This window comes from Chamaea fasciata, unplaced genomic scaffold (assembly GCF_029207755.1).
Source record: "Chamaea fasciata isolate MVZ Bird 193981 ecotype frontalis unplaced genomic scaffold, bChaFas1.0.hap1 SCAF_1, whole genome shotgun sequence".
NCBI classification, from domain to species: domain Eukaryota; kingdom Metazoa; phylum Chordata; class Aves; order Passeriformes; family Sylviidae; genus Chamaea; species Chamaea fasciata.
The window spans coordinates 82,417,703-82,438,620 of NW_027094086.1; the positions used below are offsets into that span (position 1 = coordinate 82,417,703).

Below are 20,918 nucleotides of genomic sequence, written 5' to 3' on the forward strand. Positions count from 1 at the left end.
TGCAGGGCACCACTGAGCAGAACCTGGATCCATTTTCTTGGCACACTCCCTTCAGATACTTACAGATATTGATGAGGCCCCCTCTCAAGTCCTTCTTGAGACAGAGCAGGCCCAGCTCCCTCAGCCTTTCCTTGTAAGAGAGATGCTCCAGTCCCTTGATCATCTTCTTAGCCCTCTGCTGGACCTGCTTCAGGAGCTCCATGCCTCTCTTGTACCGAGGAGCCCAGAACTGGAAACAGCACTCCAAGATATTACGTCACTAGGGCTGAAAATGAGACAAGTATGGCATAAACTTCTTAAGAAATTTTAGTTGCTGGATCAGCAGAGCCTCCATCCCTGGCAGGTGGTTTTAACACCCATTGTGGTGGTGAGTCTGGTGCAGAATACAGCCTACAGCTGCTTACTGGCTGGTGCTCCTGTGGGCTCATTGCAAAGGGGTCTTATGTCAAAGCAGAAAGCAGATGAGGGTACCGGAGCCCTAAGAGCTAATCTATGAAAGCATAAAAGAATAATCCATTTCATGGTGGGTAAAAAACTGCACAGTACTCCCACCTTCACCTTGGTTTGAAATATCAAAATTGAGAAATTCAAGGAACAAAGCAAACAGCTCATTTGGAGTATTCTTCTCAGTCAAATTTAATTTCTTCTTACTGTGGTCATTACCAATTTGTTTAGTTTCTTTTTCAAAATACAGGGGGGGAAATCTTTAAATGTGTCATTAAACACAGAAATCCTTGTCCTTAGCATATTCCTAGTGCGGTGTATGTGCTGCTAAGAAGGTGACATATTTGAAACATTACTTAAGAAGTATCATATATATTTGTGTATCCATGTACAGAGAAAATGGAAGGGGTAGTTTAAAACTGGTTGCCTCTCTTCCCCACTTTGTCGGTGTAATACATCCCCTCCAAATGAATTGCCTCCACTCGAGCAATGTGCCTGCATGGGTTCCCTTAAGGTCTGTAGCATTCCACAAGAGTGCTGAGTCCACACAGCAAAATCCATTGCAAGGACCAGGCATAAAAGATATAAGCATGTAATTAATTTTATGAATGCAAATAGTCCACTGACTTTCTGGGAGACCACTTGCTCATTGTGATGAGTACAGTGAGCGTGTCAGTAAAGCTTTTCAAGTCTGAGCTTTTTGACTATAAAATCCTTGCATTTATGTAAATAAGTTATGGAGCACAATACATTTCAATCCCAGTGGAACTCTCTGGGTGCCCATATGGTCATCCAAACTATTAATGTTTTTATCCTTTTGTTGGAAGTGTTGTTCTCTTCAGAATTAACAAGATAAATGGGTCACGTGCAAGAAATGCCAGAAGTTGGTTCTGGCAGTTATTTCATTTTCCTTTTCATCTTTGCCCAGAATTAGCTATTCAATTAAGAATAACTTAATTACAGAACAAATATATGCTGGTGGGGGGAAGGGGGGAATGTCTGCAGAATTGGAACATGAAGAGTAGTTCACACTTGGAATATGCCTACTTTAATTTGCAATATGGGCTAAAAAAGAAAATAATCTTTTCATTGGCAGACTCTTTTTTGTGTAGAACAATTAGGTAGGTCCTCTGTACCATGTATAGACCACAAGTAGCACAAAGATCAATCAGGGTCTTTATGAAGCCAAAAGTCGTGTTTGTAACTGCTGACTGACAAGAAAATGAATTTTCAGCAACGTTTGCAAGGCAAGAAAGAGAAAGTAACCTAAACAGCCATAAAGGAGGGGCCATAAAGGCATTCACTTTGGGTTAGGGATATAAACTGCACAGATACACCAAAATGTTTTACAACGGAGTAGACAACCACAAGAAACAAAATGAAACATTTGAGCTATTCTTGAAAAATAAAGCATCCCTCTGCAGAAATCTCACAGGTTTTTGTCATGTGGTTTTCTGGGCTCAATAGTCTTTGTGTCTCAGCAAGGAAAACAAGATTTCCCTCTCTTTACTGCTTTCAAATTCTTTGCACATCCCCATGCTGAGTCATGAAATGAGTTTCCGTAATATATTTCATATGGCAAGCAGAGGATCATCAATTCCATCCTTGCAGATTTCCTTAAGAATGCATTTTGAAGGGGTCCAAGAAACAATTTGCATTAAGGGAATATTAAAAACTCAGTTCTGCCTCACTCAGTAATGTCAAGTAACTCTTTCTATATGCTGGATCCCCCTGATTCCTGCAAGGAACAGACTCTGCCTCCAAGCCTGAGCCATCCATCTGTGGCAAAGATCTGTGAACCATCTAAGTCTAGAGATCCCACCAAGCTAATACACCCCGAGCATCTGGCTCTTAACCTAACCAAGTGCTGTGTCTACAACTGAAGTGACCCTGTACTCACCCATCACACTCATCTGATGAAGAAGCCACCTGCATGAGTCCTCTGAGAGACTCAGTCACCCATGGCCTTAACTGTAGCTCAGCCACCACTTCTGCTACCACACAGTTCAAACCCTAAACGTATGTGAGTGCCTTTTTACGCTGCTGAGAAATGTGTTCCTTGGCCTGCAGGCCTTGTAGCTGCAGAAACCAAGAGTATACACACCTGGGGTGGTGACACTGTGGGAATAGAGACCCAGACAGATCAGCAGCAGCTCAGCCCAGGTGTTAACAGAGGTCTTTTTCATCCCTTTAACACCAGCTGAGGACCTGAGACAGAAAAAATATGTTATTCTCCTTCAGTCTCAGAGAGGAGCCATTGTGGACTAAACATTGTTATTAATGGTATCAATTTGCCCTTAGGCGAGGAGCAAAATGCAATGAGTTTGAGCCTGCTTGCTCATGGTTTTGGAAAAGCAAGAGAAACCAGAAACTCCGCTATTAACAAAGAAAAAAACAAGCCTGTTCCACTTCAGTACTACTGCTTTCTTCCATTTCTACAAAAAATATATGACCATGTCACCATGGGTTGGCATTAAATGGGGAAATTACCAGTACTCAAGGAACATCCTTTTACAAGACTTTCCGTTACTTAATGGCAAGTTTCCTGACAGTTGCCGTACCCCAGAATAAGATTGCATTGGGAATAAGAAATGTTCTTAGGAATACTGCTGCCAAGGACCACTGAGTTGTAGACTGTTTTCAAGAAAGGTTCCTCATGGAACTGCACATTCAGAAGACAAAAGATGTTCTCACAAAGAGCCTGAAGCATTTATGTCACTTCTCTTGACCTTTTTTCACTGCTTTTACTTACCTTGCTTCTTACTGATTTAATGCACATAGGGACGGAAAGCATCCTGATGATCAGATTTCTTTTGCTATTGCCTCATTACATAACTGTATTACATACCTGCAAATTCACTTAGCAATGTCTTGATACCTTACCTAAGCACTGTTGATGGCTGATCTTAATCTCAGGATACATCTGGTGCCAATAGTTTTGAATTTGCGGTTTGAGAATTCACCTACAAACACAATTCTGATTGCCACAGGAATTGGTCCATCATGTAGTATCACCTCTTTTCCACATAAACAAAAATGCAGCTGATCTGTGCAGTAGATGGAATTTCTGAAAGCAAAAACTCCAGGTAGGACCTTAGCTGCTGGATCATAGTCTGCCCTCACTTTCTCTTGCCGTTGCAGGGCAGAGGCCATGGTGTATTCCCTCAAATTATACTGGGGGATGGTGAGAAGCTCTTCCCCACATTTACTCACCAGCAGAATATGGGTTGTAAATAATGTCCCCCTGACTTTGCTGAGAATAACTTGTTGTTTAGAACATGCCAAGAGCGTGGTGGGCATACTTATGTGCGGAGGGCTTCACCCTTCTTTCCCCAGTGTAGCGGTGTATTGGAGGGTTGGAGCAAAGGCAGAGCAAGTCCTGTACACATAGTTCTTGGATTCCTTTGACTGTAGGCATCCAGCAGGGACTGTGAGCTACATCCCTGGCTCTCACAAACAGCTGCCAATTTCTTCATGAAGTGACAGACACACAGAGATTACTGTGGTCCTTCTGGGCTTGTACTGCTTGGGTAAATCCCCATTCTTTAGCTTTGCAGACAGTAAACCCTAACATATTATGTAGCCAGTGTCTAAACAACCAGCAGTTCTGGACATTGCTCTGTTTAGAATTTTACCATGTTCTGTGCTTATAGATTTTATTTTCTTTGTTATATCTATTCAGGCTTAGGCTGTAAACTTTTTCAAGGTAAAGGACCCATTATTTTGCTACACTTCACAACTGTATAGGCTAGCAGCACTGTGTGGTCATACTTCTTCTGCCCTTTATACTTGGAAACATTATTTTATGAAGAAATTAGTTTTAGAGGGTCAATTTGTCTCTACTCCCCCTGTGGACATCTCTTCCAGACTTACACTTCCATTTTCAGATTTCAGCCAACTTTTGGATTCTTTCTTAATTTCTGTTTCACTAGATTTCTAATTGTACCCAGTTCTCTGTTGTACCAGCCTTGACACTGGGAAATTCACAACCACACTGTTCTTTTCTGTTAAAAACATTGCACTGTCTCAGTCCTTATTTTAAAGTCATGCAGCTGTCTAAAATGCTTTTTATTATTTTGAAATCTTTCAAGGATTTCAGTTGGAAATATTTGACAGACATCTCCCGCTACATTTATTTCCACAGGATGAAACAATTAATTAAGCCTAAACACCTAAGTGTAGAACAGCAGTAAAAGGAAGTGTGAACTACTGGCTTAAGACTCAAGTTCCATGTGCCTTTTCTAATTAGTTTGTTTGTCATGAAAAAATAAGTGTTCTTTAAAGGAACAGCAAAAATACTGGACCAACACAGGATGTATGAAGTGTTTTGACAGAGTAACTTGCGTGCAGCACTAGATCATTAAGTTCAGCAAAGTGGTGAAGGAAAGGTTTGCTATAATCCATGGCCTGGAGTGAGGTCACCAACTAAACTGACTTCATGACAAGACCCTAGACTGACAAGAAAGTGTCCTCTGATAGAGGTCAGCATTCCTTTGCCTAAAAAGGTCTTTAAGGACTATGAAAGAAAAAAATGTATTAGCATGACTTGCTTGGACATACAATATGCGGCCATCAGCACTGTGAAACATTTTGTGGGTTATATAATGATTAACTGACCATTCAAATTCTAGAAATGTTGCATTTGTAGCAGCAATCAGCTCCTCAGAGAGGAGGCAACAGAGTGTGAAACTTGAATTCAAGCAAGAGAGACTGAAAGAATAATTAAAACCAGAAATAACTTGGAGCTTCCAGAAATTGTACTCAAGGTTTGCAATATAGCAATAATATCTGTATTTATGTAGACATGTGTGCATGGACGTGTGTGTAATGACAATGGCATAGTTTCCAAGTAGAAAGATGGTTGCCAAATATTGTTCTCCAGCTATCATAATCTTCCATAGTGAACTGTTTTTAAATATTCTCTAAGGACTTCTGGTCATAAATATTTCTAAAGAGTATGTGCTTAACTCATGCCAGTCAATATCATAAAGCAACCCTACAGCTAAATTAGCAAAGTAGAGAGCTCATACTTATTGACTAAACTCTGATGCTACTCTACCTGAAGCTCAAGGTCTGCAGTTTATATGGTAATATTATTTCTGTTTTCAAAAGGTGTGCATCCTGATCTTACATTTTTATATAGAAGATTAAATACTTTATAGCACATTTGCCTATTGAAAAAACTCGTTTGCCTTGGGGAAAAAGGCAACCTCTTATGAATTTCCTTTAACTTCACAGGATACTGCATTTCTGAGAACCAGGATCTCTCCTGGACATTTCAAAGGACTACACAGAGGACCTACTTTTTTCTCAAGGGACCCAAGTTACTGTGTTTGGACTTTTAAGTCAGTCCTAGTATACGGATGTGGACTTCAGGTAGAATGAGCAATGCAAAGAACTTGTTTGGACTTGGTGTCTCCTTGTATTTTTGGGGACTGATGGACCTTACTACAACTGTGCTGTCAGGAAGTGCCAGGCCCCTCACCGAAGGGCAAGAAGACAACCTGTCAGACAAGCTGCATCAGCGTATGAAGAGGAGCTGGGTGTGGAACCAGTTTTTTGTTCTGGAGGAATACACAGGGACTGACCCTCTCTACGTTGGGAAGGTAAGACCCACAGTGGGAGGATGTCTAGAAGAGTGCATCCATCTGTGTATCTGCAGACTATGGTGAAACACGGGATGTTTCCTTAAGTGACTTTGCCGTCTTTCTGGCAGTGACTTCATCCGCATTAAGTTCACTTCTGCTCCCAAGAGCTTTTGCCCCATGTCACCTTTGTTTTGGAATAATTTCTGTTTCAAGGGGTTGTCAATATATTTGCCTATTTCAAAGAGATCTGCTGCATCAATCATCATCTGCAATTTGAGGTAGTGTTAGAAAATCTGCAGCAATCTTTCCAGGGACTCCTACAATGTCAAGGCAAAGCAAGGCTATATTGACATATAAGGATTAGGAAAGAAAGGAAGGGTTTGTGATCATGCTTCTGTCCATGATCAAGTCAGCTAGAAGCTGCAATTCAAAATCAAATTAAATAGCCAGTTTGCCTTGAAAACAGACATCTCAGTTTTTGTTTTCTGCAAATCTTCAGGGTCAGAGTATCTTCTGCCTTACCATATCTTGACTTCAGGTTAATTTTGTAGACCACAGAGAAGTTGCCCCAGATTTAGAAGGGTAGATAGACATGTCATTAAATCCAACTATGAAGGGTCCTATTTTTGGATCCCTTGTACCCCAAAGAACCTACCCATCAGTACAGGCATGTATAAAATGTATTCCTGAGCTCATCCTATACCTATACTTGGTAATATTTTGCATTTACTATTCTGTGTCTCCTTGAGGAAGAAGCTGATAGAAATCAGACCAGTAACATCCGCTGTCACAATCTGTCTCACACAATCTCTCTTTTTCTTGTTTTTAAAGACCCTGAATTTCTGACCCTGTATTGACCCTGTCATTCAAAGTTTTATGGTCAGCATCAAGTTTGCTTCTGTTCTACACCAAGGTGACAAATGTGGACAAAAATGTGGAGAGAGTTAATGTGCTTAAGTGTTTGAACAATACAATCAAGATTGTACATGCCTAGAATATCAGATACGCTATGACAAGTGGAGACTACACATAGGTATATATGAAAAATAACTTAGAAAGAATGTCAGAAAATAATTCCTTCACATTTCATTTCTTATTTTTTATACAATGTAGACTCCGTTTTTCCTTCCAAGCTATCCATCTGCAGGAAAAAAAAAAAAATATTACATATCCAGAGGCCCAAGAGGCCCAGTTTGGAAACATATTTTTCATTCTACAGCCCCATAGAGCTAAACTGTGCTCTCAGCCACACCAGTATAAATCAAAATGAATCCACGGGCTTCAGAAGACCTTCTCCGGATTTATCCCTGCATGACTGACAGCAAGATGTGCTCTCCTTCCTCCCACAGCAATGGCATTACTAGTGATTGCCTCCAGATGAGACCTCATTAGTCTTCATTCATTTGTGCACCTACCTTTTCAGCTCTTGATATCTCTATTGGTTAAAGAAATTAATATTTGTTTTCAGGCAATTCCCAGCTTCGGAACAAGGGCCAGACTTATTATTTCACATTCTCAGTTACATCTGAAATTACTTCAGGCTTCCACCTGTGAACCAAGTCTTAGGTAAAGCAAGAATGGGGAGAAACCAGCTCATCTTTTAGACCTGATGGTGTCATTAGGAGCATATGGATTTGGCACAGTCAGCAGCACTCCTGAGCTTGCCACCGCTCAGCTGTGCCCAAGGCAAGGACACCAAGACAGCTTCTCGTGGCCTGTGCCCGCCACTCTGAAGCCCAAGCTGCTGTCAGGGAACTTCTCTAAGTCTGCCTGGCCACTGACTGTGCTCGCACAAGGGCTAATTACCTCCCACAGTTAACAGGGCTAATTAGTCCCATGCACTGCTGAGCTGACATGGCTGGATCCCTTGGAAGGCCTCCTAACTCGGCAGTGCTCCGTGTAGTCCCGGCACCAGGGAACTCTGCTGCCAAAAGGGGCCTCTGGGGCTCACACGTTCCGTCGTCTCCTATCCCCGATGAGGGCTGGGGGGCTCTGTGAGGCAAAGGCTTCCTCTCTCCTCACCCAGCCAGAGGCACAGGCACTCCCAAGAGGCAGCAGCCTCCCACAGTTCATCGCCTGCCTGCATTTGTGCTGCCTGAATCTTAGGGATCCTCAGGAAAGGGGTCAGCAGGGAGTAGACTGTGGGGTGAATTAATTGTTCTGGCAGGCCAGAAATTCTTCAGCCCAAGTCACCCCAGGCTGACTCAAAAATAGCTCTGTAAAGCTTGCACAGAGTGGGGTGGAGGCGCAACAGGGCTTTCAGTCTGCTGCTGGCTGCTCACACCAGCCCTCCAAAACAGCCCTGGGTCCCATACCAGGCCAAGCAGGGCCTCTTCTAACTGATACCACCATAACATCCTGAAACATCCTTATAGCCAGGCCTTGCTTTTATCCAGCTGCTCTGTCCAAGCCCCTGTTAGAAGGAGAAAGAACACACAGCACAGAGCCAGTTGTACAGCTGGTTCTGGCTGGTTCTGTGTGACTGAAGCAACCAAAAGAGCACCTTGACTTGAACCATAGGTCCTGGCTTGCCTTGTATGATTTCCAAGGCTGCTATGATTCTGTGAAATTCCCTAGACAACTGTTAAAGCAAGGTGCAAAATATGTTCTGGACAGGGAAATGAAAGAAACTTCCTGATGTGAAGCCAGTACAATTTTTGCTTTTCTCCAGTGCTCATGATAGTGATTTAAAGTACTTCAGCTTCAGAGGGTTCCTGGTCCTGTCACAGATAAATACAAGGCTTCAGTTTTCCTAGAGGTGGCCATTATTGGCTAATAGGATGAACCAGGGAAACCAAAGCCCCTTCATTTGCTACAGCAGGTATTTTCCACATTCAATGAGCAGCCTACACTGTGTCAGTAATTGAACTGGGGACACACTTCCCCATTTTGCCATGTTGGAGACTCCCTAACCCTGTTTCAAAGAAGCATTTGAATCACAGCAGCTGAATAAATGAATAAAATGCAACCTCTCCACAGACTATCAGTGTAGATCAACCACAATCATACATCCTTACAAAAATCCCCTGCAGCTGCCACCTCCCTGGAAGCAGAGAAGGGAGAAGCACATCAGGATGGAGCCACAGACTGGTTAGCAGAGCTGTGTGTGTTCTCTCCTGAGCTGCTCACTGCAGCTCTACTCTCTTCCACATGCCCTTTGCCAGGAAATGTGTCATTCCAAAGCAGATGTGACATCTTTAGTTTTTTGTACTACTCTTATCAAAAGAAGCAATGCAGGTTGACACAGTTAAAAAATTCTCAGGAGTTATCAGCTTTATTCCTCCAATAACCCATCCCTTAATATGGAGGAGAAAATACAAATTAATTCCTCCTACTCTGTATCAACCTCATGGCAGCACAATTTATTGTACCACCCATAAAACAGAGCAAACTTAAAACTAGATCACCTTTCCAACACAGTGATTTTTACAGTCCAAACTACAGCATCCTGATATTAGGTTTGGTGTGAGCTTCAGTCCCTTCAGACACCAAATTCTTTCAGATTTATTGCAGTCTGGCAGTGTTATGTCTTTTATATTCTTTTTTGCTTTGTCTAGAAAGAGCAGGTTATACAAGAAGCTGAAAAAGTGCTGCTAGCATTTCTTACTGCCTAGCCTTGGTTGAGACCCAATGCTTCTAACAAATCACAGTTAGACAGAGATCCTCTTGTACTCCCAAATTCTTAATAGCATGCCATGTTCATTCCTTTTTTGCTCCCTTCACAAACTGCACAAACTGCATTTATTCCAAATAGGGCTTTGGACAGAAGGTGTAATTAAACCCATGAATTTGATTCATTATTTGTGTCAAAGTATTCTGAAAAATCCTGAACACCTACTGCTATTTCAAAAAATGCTTCTTTTTTTCTTTCTCATTTCCTCCTTTTCACCTTTTCATTTTTTTCCTGTTCTTTTTCTCTTTTCCCTTTTTCTTTTTTCTGTTTTCTTTTTTCCTTGTTTCCTTTTTAATTTCTTTTTCATTTTTCTCTTTCTTTTCTGTTTCATTTTTGCCTTTTGACTTCGACTTTTTTTTTTTTTCCTTATTTAATGAGGTCTTGTTGGTGTTCCAAAACACATTTTCTTCCATCAGGTCCCGCTCTAATTCCCCAGTTGGGTCTAACATCTGTATCTGTCTCAGCCACTACATTCTTTCACTGGTGCACTAATGCACTAAAACAAACGCCCAGGATGTAGCTTAGTGGTTCTGAATCAATTTGAAAAGCTATAATAGTGTCCTCCTTCTGGAAGTATCCTGTTTACTAGCTCCTACAGTGATAATCTCTGAGTTATGGCTGTTTAGGGTAAGTAATGACAACCACTGTCTTTTTTTTTAATTAATCACAAGATGGTGTTTCCTGAAGATACGCCAGTTTGCAGTCCTGGTGCCTACATGTGAATTAATACACATGGCAGCCATCTAAATTTAACTGTTTTCCACTGCCAAATTTTTCTGGGCTTGTTCTTCCACCATTCAGTTAATACATCACCTGAGAGCTGCGAGCTTTTCTCCAAAACATTGATGTTTCTCAGATGCAGTAACCACTGCAGGGGTGGAGGCAGAGGAGGAGGAAGTGAAATACCAGTGACCTGGCACAGCCATTGTCACACAACCTGCACCTTCAGCTCTTGCAGCCACACTTCAGTACTCACTGTCCCAGCAGTCACTTGGAGTCCATGGCCACCTCCATGTCTGCAGGACATGAGAAACGCTGTGGAAAACCATGGGATCTCACCTCAGCTGAATTCACTCTTGCCCTAAAATCAGGAGTGGGTCTAAGTTTTGCATAGGTCGCATGACCTACCTGAGAGGCAAGTAAGGGGAACAGCCTTCAGGGAATCTCCAGACCAGACTTTTCCCTGGGGGAAAAGGTCTTTCCATGCCCCAGTCAATAGGATTGTGTGCCCTAAAACAGCTGAGGCGCTGCTTCACTGGCATTAGAAATGCTTAGGTCAGATATATAATTTTGTCCACATTCCTATTAAACTTTTTCCTATGTAATAAGTTATTGTATATGTTCTTTATGGTTTTAAACAGCTCAGAGATGAGATTTCTTCTTTCTTTCTTGAGAGAATAGTCTATAATCTGTTGTACGAAGTTTGACTTCTGCTTTTTGACACAAATTTTCCATTTTGGTTTGGATTCTTTCTTCAAGTCCTATGTTCATATATTCAGTTTATTATTCTAAGATTTTTTTTTTCCAGTACAAATATTTAACTATGTTTGGCCCCATCCTCCAAGATTACTCCCATATGTCCTTTAATCTCATCAAAGCATTAAACACACACCTAATTCTGACCATAATTCTGAGATTATTTGCTCACATGTGCATTTTAAAATGTGCTTAATTGAATCCAGCTCACTTTCACTACCTTTTTTTAAATTATTATATATTCTTTATTCATCTCTCACATTGATATTCACACTGGAAAACAGTATTCACATCTGAACCATTTTCATTATTGCAACTCAAGTCTATTGCCTTCCTGTCTTTTGGTACTGAATGATTACTGCCACTGGGCATTGGTCCTTATGCTCTGTTCCTCAAAAGCACAGAAGTATGAGCATACATTGTGCATTTTCATAGTGTGAGTGAAATTAACCAATTTGATTGCTTTTGATAGTCATTTCAGTATTTCATGGGAACCAGGTGTTAAACAGAATGTAGTCCCCAGAATGATTTGTTTCCCTGTTTTAGATTATAATTAAGTAAACTGCATTTACTCTTGCTCTGTTCTGCTGCATTCACAGCTATCTGTCGCTGCTCAGAACTAATTAGCAGTCGTGCAATAAATCTGTTTGCTAATTTCCTAGAAAATCTGGGCTGGTTCTCATTTCTGTAGCCTGCCATGGGCATAAGCAACAGTTTCTTGCTGCTTTCCTTACCTACTGTTTGACAATATTCCTTCCTGAAGATGTAAAGATCCAGACTAATTTTATTACTAAAATTTAATGGGAAAAATCAAAATATTTTTGAATCATAACACTTACTGGGTAGCTCTCCCATTCCGCTTTTCCCTTGATCCTAAGGCAAAACAGATTTGCCTTATTTGCCCCAACCTTATGCTATCCCTGTAGTATTTGACTCCTCTTAAGCCATGTGAGCAAGCACAGCCTGCAGCTTTGCCGACCTCACTTTATCCCAAATCTTCTCAGTGGCCAGTCCAACAAGGCAAAAGGATAACTATTGTGTTGAGCGAGATTCCAAAAAGGCACAGAGCCTGTTCCTATTTGGGTGCCTGTGCCTTTTCTTTTGGCACAGCTGTGGGTGCAGAAACAGGAAGACAGGAGAGAGGTTTTAATTGCAACTATGCGATACAGACTTTCCTATTTGCCTCTTTCGGCAGAGAGACTTCATCAAACCCAGCTTGTGAGTCCCGGCAGTGAGACCGGAATGCTCGGGATGATCACGTGCTTCGTGTTTCCCAGCAGCTGCTTACCCAGCCCATGGTCTAATTGAATCCTGTTCCTTTCCCCAGCTCCACTCTGACATGGACAGGGGCGATGGTTCGATCAAGTACATCCTCTCAGGAGAGGGAGCTGGCATTGTGTTCACCATTGACGACACGACAGGGGACATTCACGCCATCCAGCGGCTGGACCGGGAGGAGAGGTCACAGTACACCCTCAGAGCGCAGGCTCTGGACAGGCGAACGGGCCGCCCGATGGAGCCAGAGTCAGAGTTCATCATCAAAATCCAGGACATTAACGACAATGAGCCCAAGTTCCTGGACGGACCTTACGTAGCCTCTGTTCCAGAAATGTCACCTGTGGGTAAGACAGATTTTGTGGCGTCTCTTTCCCTTACAAGCAAATTGAAGATGGTCACCAAAACACAAATTCCCTGATTCCTTGATCTCAGCTTCTGCCCCTTGCACAAGAGCTGAAGGACAGAGGAGCTTATCCTGGGGTGCCTGCTTGCTGTAGAAAAGAGACAACAGGCTTTACATCAGCATCAGCTCCTCTGAAAAAAAAAAAAAAGAAAAAAAAAAAGTGCCAAGGGAAGCCTAGGAGCTGAAAAAAGGTGTGATTCAAACATGCCATGTTTAGACAAATTGTAGTAACATAGTGCCCCTTCTCCTCTGACATCAGATAGTAGAAATAATAATGTCCATTAGACAGCCATTACCATCCTAAAAATAACACAGTCTTAGCAACCTAATCAAGTTCATACTGAGAGCTCAGCTACTGTCCAGTAGCCCTTGAAAACATGGAGACATGAAAACAATCATTAGCTCCTTCTAATTTATGTAAGCCTACACTAAACAAAGTTCAGTGAATCCTGAGATTCTGGTACTATTTGCCCTCCACTTTTACAGAATGGGATCATGTTGAAGACACTCCTGTTATTGCGATGCAGAAGACAAACAGCAGCCTTCCTATCTTCCTATCCTGACACAAGTCAGGAGAAATAATTTCCATATAAGAAATCAAATAATCACATAAAATATTGTTTTTCTGGACTTTTTTTCTTTCCTTCTGAGTTGTCTTTATTTGCTTATTCCTTTTTGGCTCTGTGACATCACTGCAGAGACAATAATACCATATAAATTCCATGTCCTGAAGTTACAGATATGCTTCAACTTCTCATTCTTCAATATTATGTTGACATAAAGCTAGAGAGAGGCATCAAATACAGAAGTTCCAGTCAGAAATAATGTTTCTTAATGGTAATAGCTAGCTTGAATTCAGATTTATCTTCACGTGCTTATCTAGTAACATCAGATTTGTTTGTAACACAAAACATTACGTAGAAGGCTGGATACATTCATAAAGGCATTGTCTGACATTTTAAGGAGTCAAAACCCACACATATTTCAGTTGCGCCTCACCTTTTCCTTGTTCTTGATAAATTACATCACCTGCAAGCCATTACTAGCTTCAGAGGAAGCAGACCTTGAAAACCAATTGGAAAACGAAATATATATGCCTCTGTACGGGTTGCAAAGACACTTCAGCATTGTATAATCTCTAGGCCATGCAATGTAAACTGCAGTCCCACAGGGAGATTATCTCAGCGATACATCCCTTCATGTTCACTGTTTGTGTACAATTTCCATCCCTCAGTCAACTTACAGCATTGATGGGCCTGCTGCCACGGTTCATGATTTATGTCAGCAGAGCTATGGAACTTCTTTGAGCTGCCTCCTAACAGCATTTAAAATCAAGACAAAGGGAAAAGAAACAAGCAGTATATAATTACCATCTCTCTGTCAACCATAACAAAGTACTGTTAGTTCAGCAATTCTGTAACTGTGGTCCACAGAATACTTGCTCTTTTATATCTTCTTATAGAAGCATGATGAAGTAATACCTATTAATTCCTTTAGTGCTAACGAGCTACAAGTATGACCAATAAGTACAAGAACCACAAGCATCAAGTGAAAAAGTTTGGTGTGGGAAAGCTCTTGTTAGGCATTTCAATTTACTTTGAACTGTGTGCTTTTCCTGCCAGCTCTTTATCCCACAAGGTCTTACCTTGATGGTTTTTTTGTCAGGCACCTCTGTTATCCAGGTGACAGCGACAGATGCTGATGACCCAACCTATGGGAACAGTGCGAGAGTCGTATACAGTATTCTCCAAGGACAACCATACTTCTCTGTGGACTCCCGGACAGGTATGTTATTTCATCAGGGAATGAGTCAGTGTGAAAACTAAAAGAAAAAAGTTGCAAGCAGAAAGAAAGGGCAGTGCATCATAGCTGTGGTCAGAGAAATGTGTTTCTGTGGCTTGGATCCAAGACAGAGAAGCACTGTGCAAGGCGTAAAGTAATGCTGTGGCAATGAGTTCCAGAAGAATGTGCTTTTTCCAGTGATATATTCCTCTGAGTGACCATATTCTGCAACTCAGCATCTGGATGGGTTTGGTGCTGTAAATACTATTGCTGGCTTCTATCATTGAAAAATGTCTTCAAAAGATCTAGTTGATAACAAGGCTTAGGGGGAATAAAAACCTATGAACCACCCAGGACTGGAAAGTGCAAGCTAAAGGATGCGGTTATCTGGAGTCGTTTTACCAAAGGGTGCTCTTGTTAATAACCTTACATTTCTCTATAGGACACCCTCTCTGTTTCACTTGCTTTCTCCCTCTCTTTTCTCTATACACCCAAGGTTTATATTCAAAAGTGGAATCTGACATATTTTGACAGTTTCTATAGGGCGTCTGTAGTGCTAAGGTTAGAAACTCATGAGACAATAGTCACTGCAGAGCCCTAGAGGACAACATAGGAAAAACATTGAATAAACTTCTTCTGAAGTTAGCAGGTTATGGGGTAGGTGCTCTAGTCAAAGACAAACTTGTATGTGGCGTGTTATTTTCTCAACTTTGTTTATATTTACAAGATAAATAAACTATTAGTGCTCCTTTTGTAAAGGCATCAACCACAGACAAATAAGGGTGTAATCATAGATTTGCTGAGTAACAAATTATTTCTAAGAAAGCAAAGGATCAATAGTCAGGGTCAGACCCAGTACAGATTTAACCACAAGAATGCAGCTTATACAGAAGATGGGCTCTTAAGTCCAAAATCATGTACTTTATCGGTATTTAACCCAGAAAAGGTCTTTTTCTCCTCTGATTAACTTCCCAGACACTTACACCTGCATCTCTAGACAGGCTCAGAGATGCCTCAGCCTTTAGCTGCCTCAGTCAGCAACTGGACTCCCATTTAGGGTAAGCACTGTTGTGAGCCAGAAGCCATTTCCCTATCACAAGCACAGGACTGTAATCAGCTTCCCCTCTGCAAACTCAACGGTGGGATTTGGCAGCTCACAAAATGCAGTTGCAGCTCTGATGTTCTTCTAAAACTGAGCTAGAGCATAAGCAACCAACAGGTCCTTTGTATTGATAGATAGTGATTAAACACCCAATAGTGGACAACCCATTTCAGTACAGTCCTCCTCTCGCAGCCTTTGGAGTCCTTACCATTTACCTCCCAACACAGCCTCTTAGTTCCAGGGGTGTGCTCCTATTCCTATTCTGTCACTGTCCTCACAGGTGCTGAACAAGTGTCTGTGTGAAAACACAACTTCAAAGGAAGGTTGAGAGCTTCCTCCTCCCTTTTTCCAGAATACTTTTACAGCTTGACCACAATCATATTCCCCTAGAAGATAAAAGAACTCTCCCACTTCCTAAGAAACCATCTGGCTCTTACAAAAAAGAAAGGACACCACCTCTGCTCTTTACTCTTTTCTTAAAAGCACAAGCCTCACTTAGTTTGGTGAAATAAATGGTTCCAGTACATTTCTTTGGAAGACCTGAAGATCCTAACTTTTCCCATAGCCTTTCCTGTAGCCCTAAGGATGGATTTTATGTTCACCACCGTCCTTAGCATTTCGTTGCTGACTGACTATGTGCAGCAGCATCAGATGCCCTATGCTCTGCATTGCTGCCCCTCTGAGTAACTGATCTGGCTCTAAGTCTTGGTGTTCTGGACTAGCCCTCCTCTTGGCACCAGAGGCCCCGAAGATAGGCATGGCAGAGCCTGGGGTTTGGGCACTTAGGTCTTTTTTTAGGTCAAGCCAAGAGTGGAAATTCCCTACAACGTGTTCATATATGGAGAAAATACTTCCCAAAATGCTAAGTATTTTCATATCTTATTTATATATCCATGGGAGCTGAGGAGCTACAGCACTTCACAGGACGCACTCAGGTTTGGAGGATGGGACTCTGAGGGGCTCCACGCAGGAAGATTTGTTCCATACTGGTCACCATTTCTTCCCTTCATGCACAGTGATAATTACCAACGCAATATCTTTTTACTGCTTTTTTATTAAACGCATACATTGTCTTCCTGCTAAAAATAAAGACTAAATGCAGATCAATCACGTTAATAGTGTGCTGATGTGCAAGTGCTGCGTGTTGAACCGTGAGACTGGGATGGTGCTTGGCGCTGACACACTGGCCCCCACGCCGAAGGTCATCCCAAATGTGTAGCTAGCAAGGGATAATCCCATGGCAGCGCATCCCCGGGCTGCGCTGCCTGCTGCTGGATGGAGGAGCTGGAAGCGTGAGGGCTGGAGGGCGGACAGCCGGGAGTCGCGGAGCTGTGCGGGGACAGCGGGAGCGCCCGGCAGCATGCCCGCGGCGCCCGCGGCACCCGCAGCTCTCCCCGGGCCGGCGCTCGCAGCTCCATAAGAGAAGTGTTGCTGCCACCTCATGTCCTCTCGCAGTAGTGTTACTCTGGAGGGAAGAAGGGACAAGGGACGCCCTTGCGATCTTGGGGAGCTGGACGGCCCCTCCAGAGCGGCGTCTCCTCACATTCTGCGCTCGCAGCCCCAGCCTGAGTCCCGAAGGACATAAGCAAAGCCCGCCGGCTCATGCCGGGTGGTCTCTAGGACTGCGTGCTCAGGAACGCTCTGGAAAACTTGTCCTGATGGATCTGAGAGCAAAGCACATCACTCCCAGCTTTTGTGCAGAGTTAGTCATCCTGAGCAGGGCCTTAATTCGACGTAGCACACTGTTCCCAAAAAGCTTTTCCTTGGAAGGCAACGTTTTAATTTTGAACAGGCAGCCTGTCCCAGAGCTGATGCATTTTAATTGGCTTGTTTAAAATTCACACCTTCTGTTAACCTAGATTCCACTTGGGTGAGTTTTACTCTGCCAGGAAAGGTGGAACTCAGTGCAGAGCCTGGTCTCATTCTTGGCACGGGGAATAGGACACAGGAGCAAGAGCCCTCTTTTGTGTATTCTCTAACTGCCATTGTCTTTTGTTCCCCAAATGCCTTTCCACCCTCAATCTCAGGCTTAATTAGAACAGCTCTAATGAACATGGACCGAGAAGCAAAAGAATATTATGAAGTGATTATCCAGGCCAAGGATATGGGTGGACAGCTGGGAGGCTTAGCTGGAACAACCACAGTCAACATCTCTCTCTCTGATGTCAATGACAATCCGCCCAGATTTCCACAGAGTGAGTACCTATGGTGCCACCACAGGCAAAAAGGGGTGGCTGAGTTTTATGTCTGCTATTTGCTCCCATAACAGCCGTTTTCAAGCTCAGAATAGTGACAACTAGAGATGGGCAGAATTTCAGATTCAATATGGAACTCTCCTTCAGAAAAATGCCAAAAGGAATTATTCAACACCTTGACTGTCAGAAAAAGTTTCTGACCTCCAAAATTATCAAAAACAACTTTTTTTTTTTATGGTTGGGAAATTAATTTACAGAAAAAGGCAGGAAGGAGAACTTTTGTGTTTAGACTGCTCATGGCCATTGCCTTTGGCTACCAATTGCTGCTCTGATTGTCTTTTGATCCTATCTCCAGAGGATGTCTCTCAAATCAGGGACATGTGGTGGTGCTGCAAGTTGAAAGATAATTCATTCAATACTCCAGGCAGGCCACAGCAGGGGAGCGTCTGGGAGCTGTGCTGCCAGTGTGGAGTGGGTTGTCTTACAGGCTGTTCTCCAGGAAAGGTTCATCTAAATCTTATATACGATATACAATATACAGTTAAACCCTAAGATGGGTAACAGCCATATTAATGGATGCAAAAATAGGCAACTCCACTCTCATCAGAAACATTACTTTATATTTACAAAAGTGAACTTCAAAACAAGATTTGCAATATTTTGCTCTTTGTTTACAAGATTCTTTTATCACATTTATTTACATAATTCTATATTGCCGTTAAAAATCAAAAGGAGCTTTTCAGTTTTGATTGGACTAAATCTTTCAAGGGATGTAATTTGGGATTTCTAAAGTAAATGGATTCTTTTAGTGTTTTTTGGTTTTGACGTTTTTCTCAATTAGCTGAGTAACACAAACTCTCACAGTTCTTTTTGTTGGTATTCTTCTTCTCCATCTGTTTCTGCATGTTGCACTGCTAAATCAAAGTGTTCCACTAAGATCAGCAAGAAATCTCAACTTCCACTTTCCTTCTTCTGTTTGAACAACTTATTGAGCACACCATTGCCAACTGTGTTTTGAAAGTGGCATGAATTGTAACTGATATCAAACACTTGATTAAGAAAAAATATAATTCATCAAACCTCATCCTTGGTGTTATTCTGCTTTGTAAAGCTTAACAGTTGGTGCAGTCAACAGAGGGGGTGCAGCAAGGAAGGTTTGAAAGAAAGCATGATGCCAGAGAAGTATTTTAGGAACAACATTTGTATTTTCAAAATACACTTTCAAAACAGCAGGTTGTTCTTTCCCCAGTCTTGATGCTAAGCAAGTTAGCAATGCAACAAATGTGCTCAAAACAGTGTTTGTAAGGAGAGGCAATACATTTTAATAGAGTAACTGGTAAATTTGAGCAAAACAGGCAAGCTCTTGAGTTTTCTTCAGGGCTGAAAAGAAGTTTATAGGGACTTGAGAAAGGATTTGTGGTGCTCAAAAGTTATGTTTATTCCTGCTGTACAAACTGGTCTAACAAAAAGATGCCTGTCCTATTAAATCTGTTCATATCCTGCTTTATCTCATGGCTGCAACAACACTCGTGTTAATTGCCCTACTTTTCTAGTTGAAGTTCCTATTTTCAGGTGTATTGCTCTTTTTAAAAAAAAACCCATTCAACAAACCTGTTGCTGTAACAAACACCTAAATAAAACTTCCCCAGGAAATTTAGCTGGGCTGTGGCTTTTTAAAGGAAATCACATGGTTGTCACAGCTTTGGGACAGCTACAACAGACTCTCTGCAGGCCATGCAGTGATCTGGCCTCCTTGATCCACTCTTTGCATTGCTTTGCAGTTTTTTTGGCTCCTCTTCACAGCCTGTTTTTTCTCCTCTCCCCCTCTGTACTGCTTGTGCCAGAGCATTATCAGATGAGCGTGCTGGAATCTGCTCCCATCAGCTCCACTGTGGGCCGCGTGGTGGCTAAAGACCTGGACGAAGGCATTAATGCAGAGATGAAATACAGCCTTGTGGATGGAGATGGACTGGATGTCTTTGATATTAACACTGATCCTAATTACCAAGTTGGCATCATCACTGTGAGAAAGGTAAAAAAGCTTCCTTTTTATAGTAATTTTTATGGCTAACAGTCCTGGTTACATTTTATGTGTGGAATATTCCCTTATGCCTGCAGTAACTTGGTTCCCATTACGTGACAGTAGCCCCTTTCCAGCTATAAAACACAATTTCTTTAACATTTATTGCTAAAATATGAAAGCAGACTGCGTTCCTAGGAACAACTTTTATAAAGTGGGAACAGCATTAGCATAAACATGTCTTTTCCCACCAAAGGAATGCTCTGATTCCCTATTTATCTATTTAAATATTCTCTGTAGCTTAATTATCCTACAATGCAAGAAATTAGATCAATATTTGCAGTTGAACTGTACATATTTTTCACTTGGGTGTTCCACAAACAAAAATAAAGCATGCCTTGGAATTATTTATAAGCCAATAAAACCCAGGCAGTGTTGTTTTTTGTTTTTTTTTAATTGCTGCTTGAAGATCCATAAATGCTAATTAGGCTAGAGGAAGCTGTCTCTAAAATGGCAGCTGTGAAACTCTGTACCACAGGCTATGCAGGAAGGCATCGAGTATTTTGCTTAGGCTCCCTGCTATAGGATATTTATTCTACAATCTTACATAAATGTTAGAAGTTCAACTCTGTTTCTAGGTTATGAAATTGTAACCATATTTCTGCCTAGGCATATCTAGTGTACTAGTAAGGAAGTATAGTTTCCATTTAAATGGCTTGGGATTAAATTGTGCACTAAAATGGAACAATACAGGGGAGAGCTTTGACCTTGCAAGCCTCTATGCCCTACAGCAAAGCATTTAAGCATGTATTTATGGTCACCTTTCCCTTGCTCTTTTTTGTGCATATTAATCCCTAAAGTTAAACATATCTTCTAGAATGAAACAGATGTTGAATGCAAACTCTAATGTAATTTTCCACTCATTTATCAATGAAAGAAAATAGTTTCTTTGGAATA

General features: G+C 41.8%; 1 protein-coding gene across 2 annotated transcripts in view; it reads left to right on the forward strand.

Moving 5' to 3' along the window:
- Positions 1–20,918, forward strand: part of CDH20 (cadherin 20) — a 118,944-nt gene that overhangs the window by 75,542 nt on the left and 22,484 nt on the right. For both annotated transcript variants that reach the window (XM_066186626.1, XM_066186633.1), the window contains exons 2-6: positions 5,683–6,050; positions 12,509–12,803; positions 14,528–14,647; positions 17,774–17,941; positions 19,786–19,973. In XM_066186626.1, the coding sequence (XP_066042723.1) occupies positions 5,808–6,050; positions 12,509–12,803; positions 14,528–14,647; positions 17,774–17,941; positions 19,786–19,973 (1,014 nt within the window). In that variant the 5' untranslated portion in view covers positions 5,683–5,807. The remainder of the gene's footprint in view (positions 1–5,682; positions 6,051–12,508; positions 12,804–14,527; positions 14,648–17,773; positions 17,942–19,785; positions 19,974–20,918) is intronic.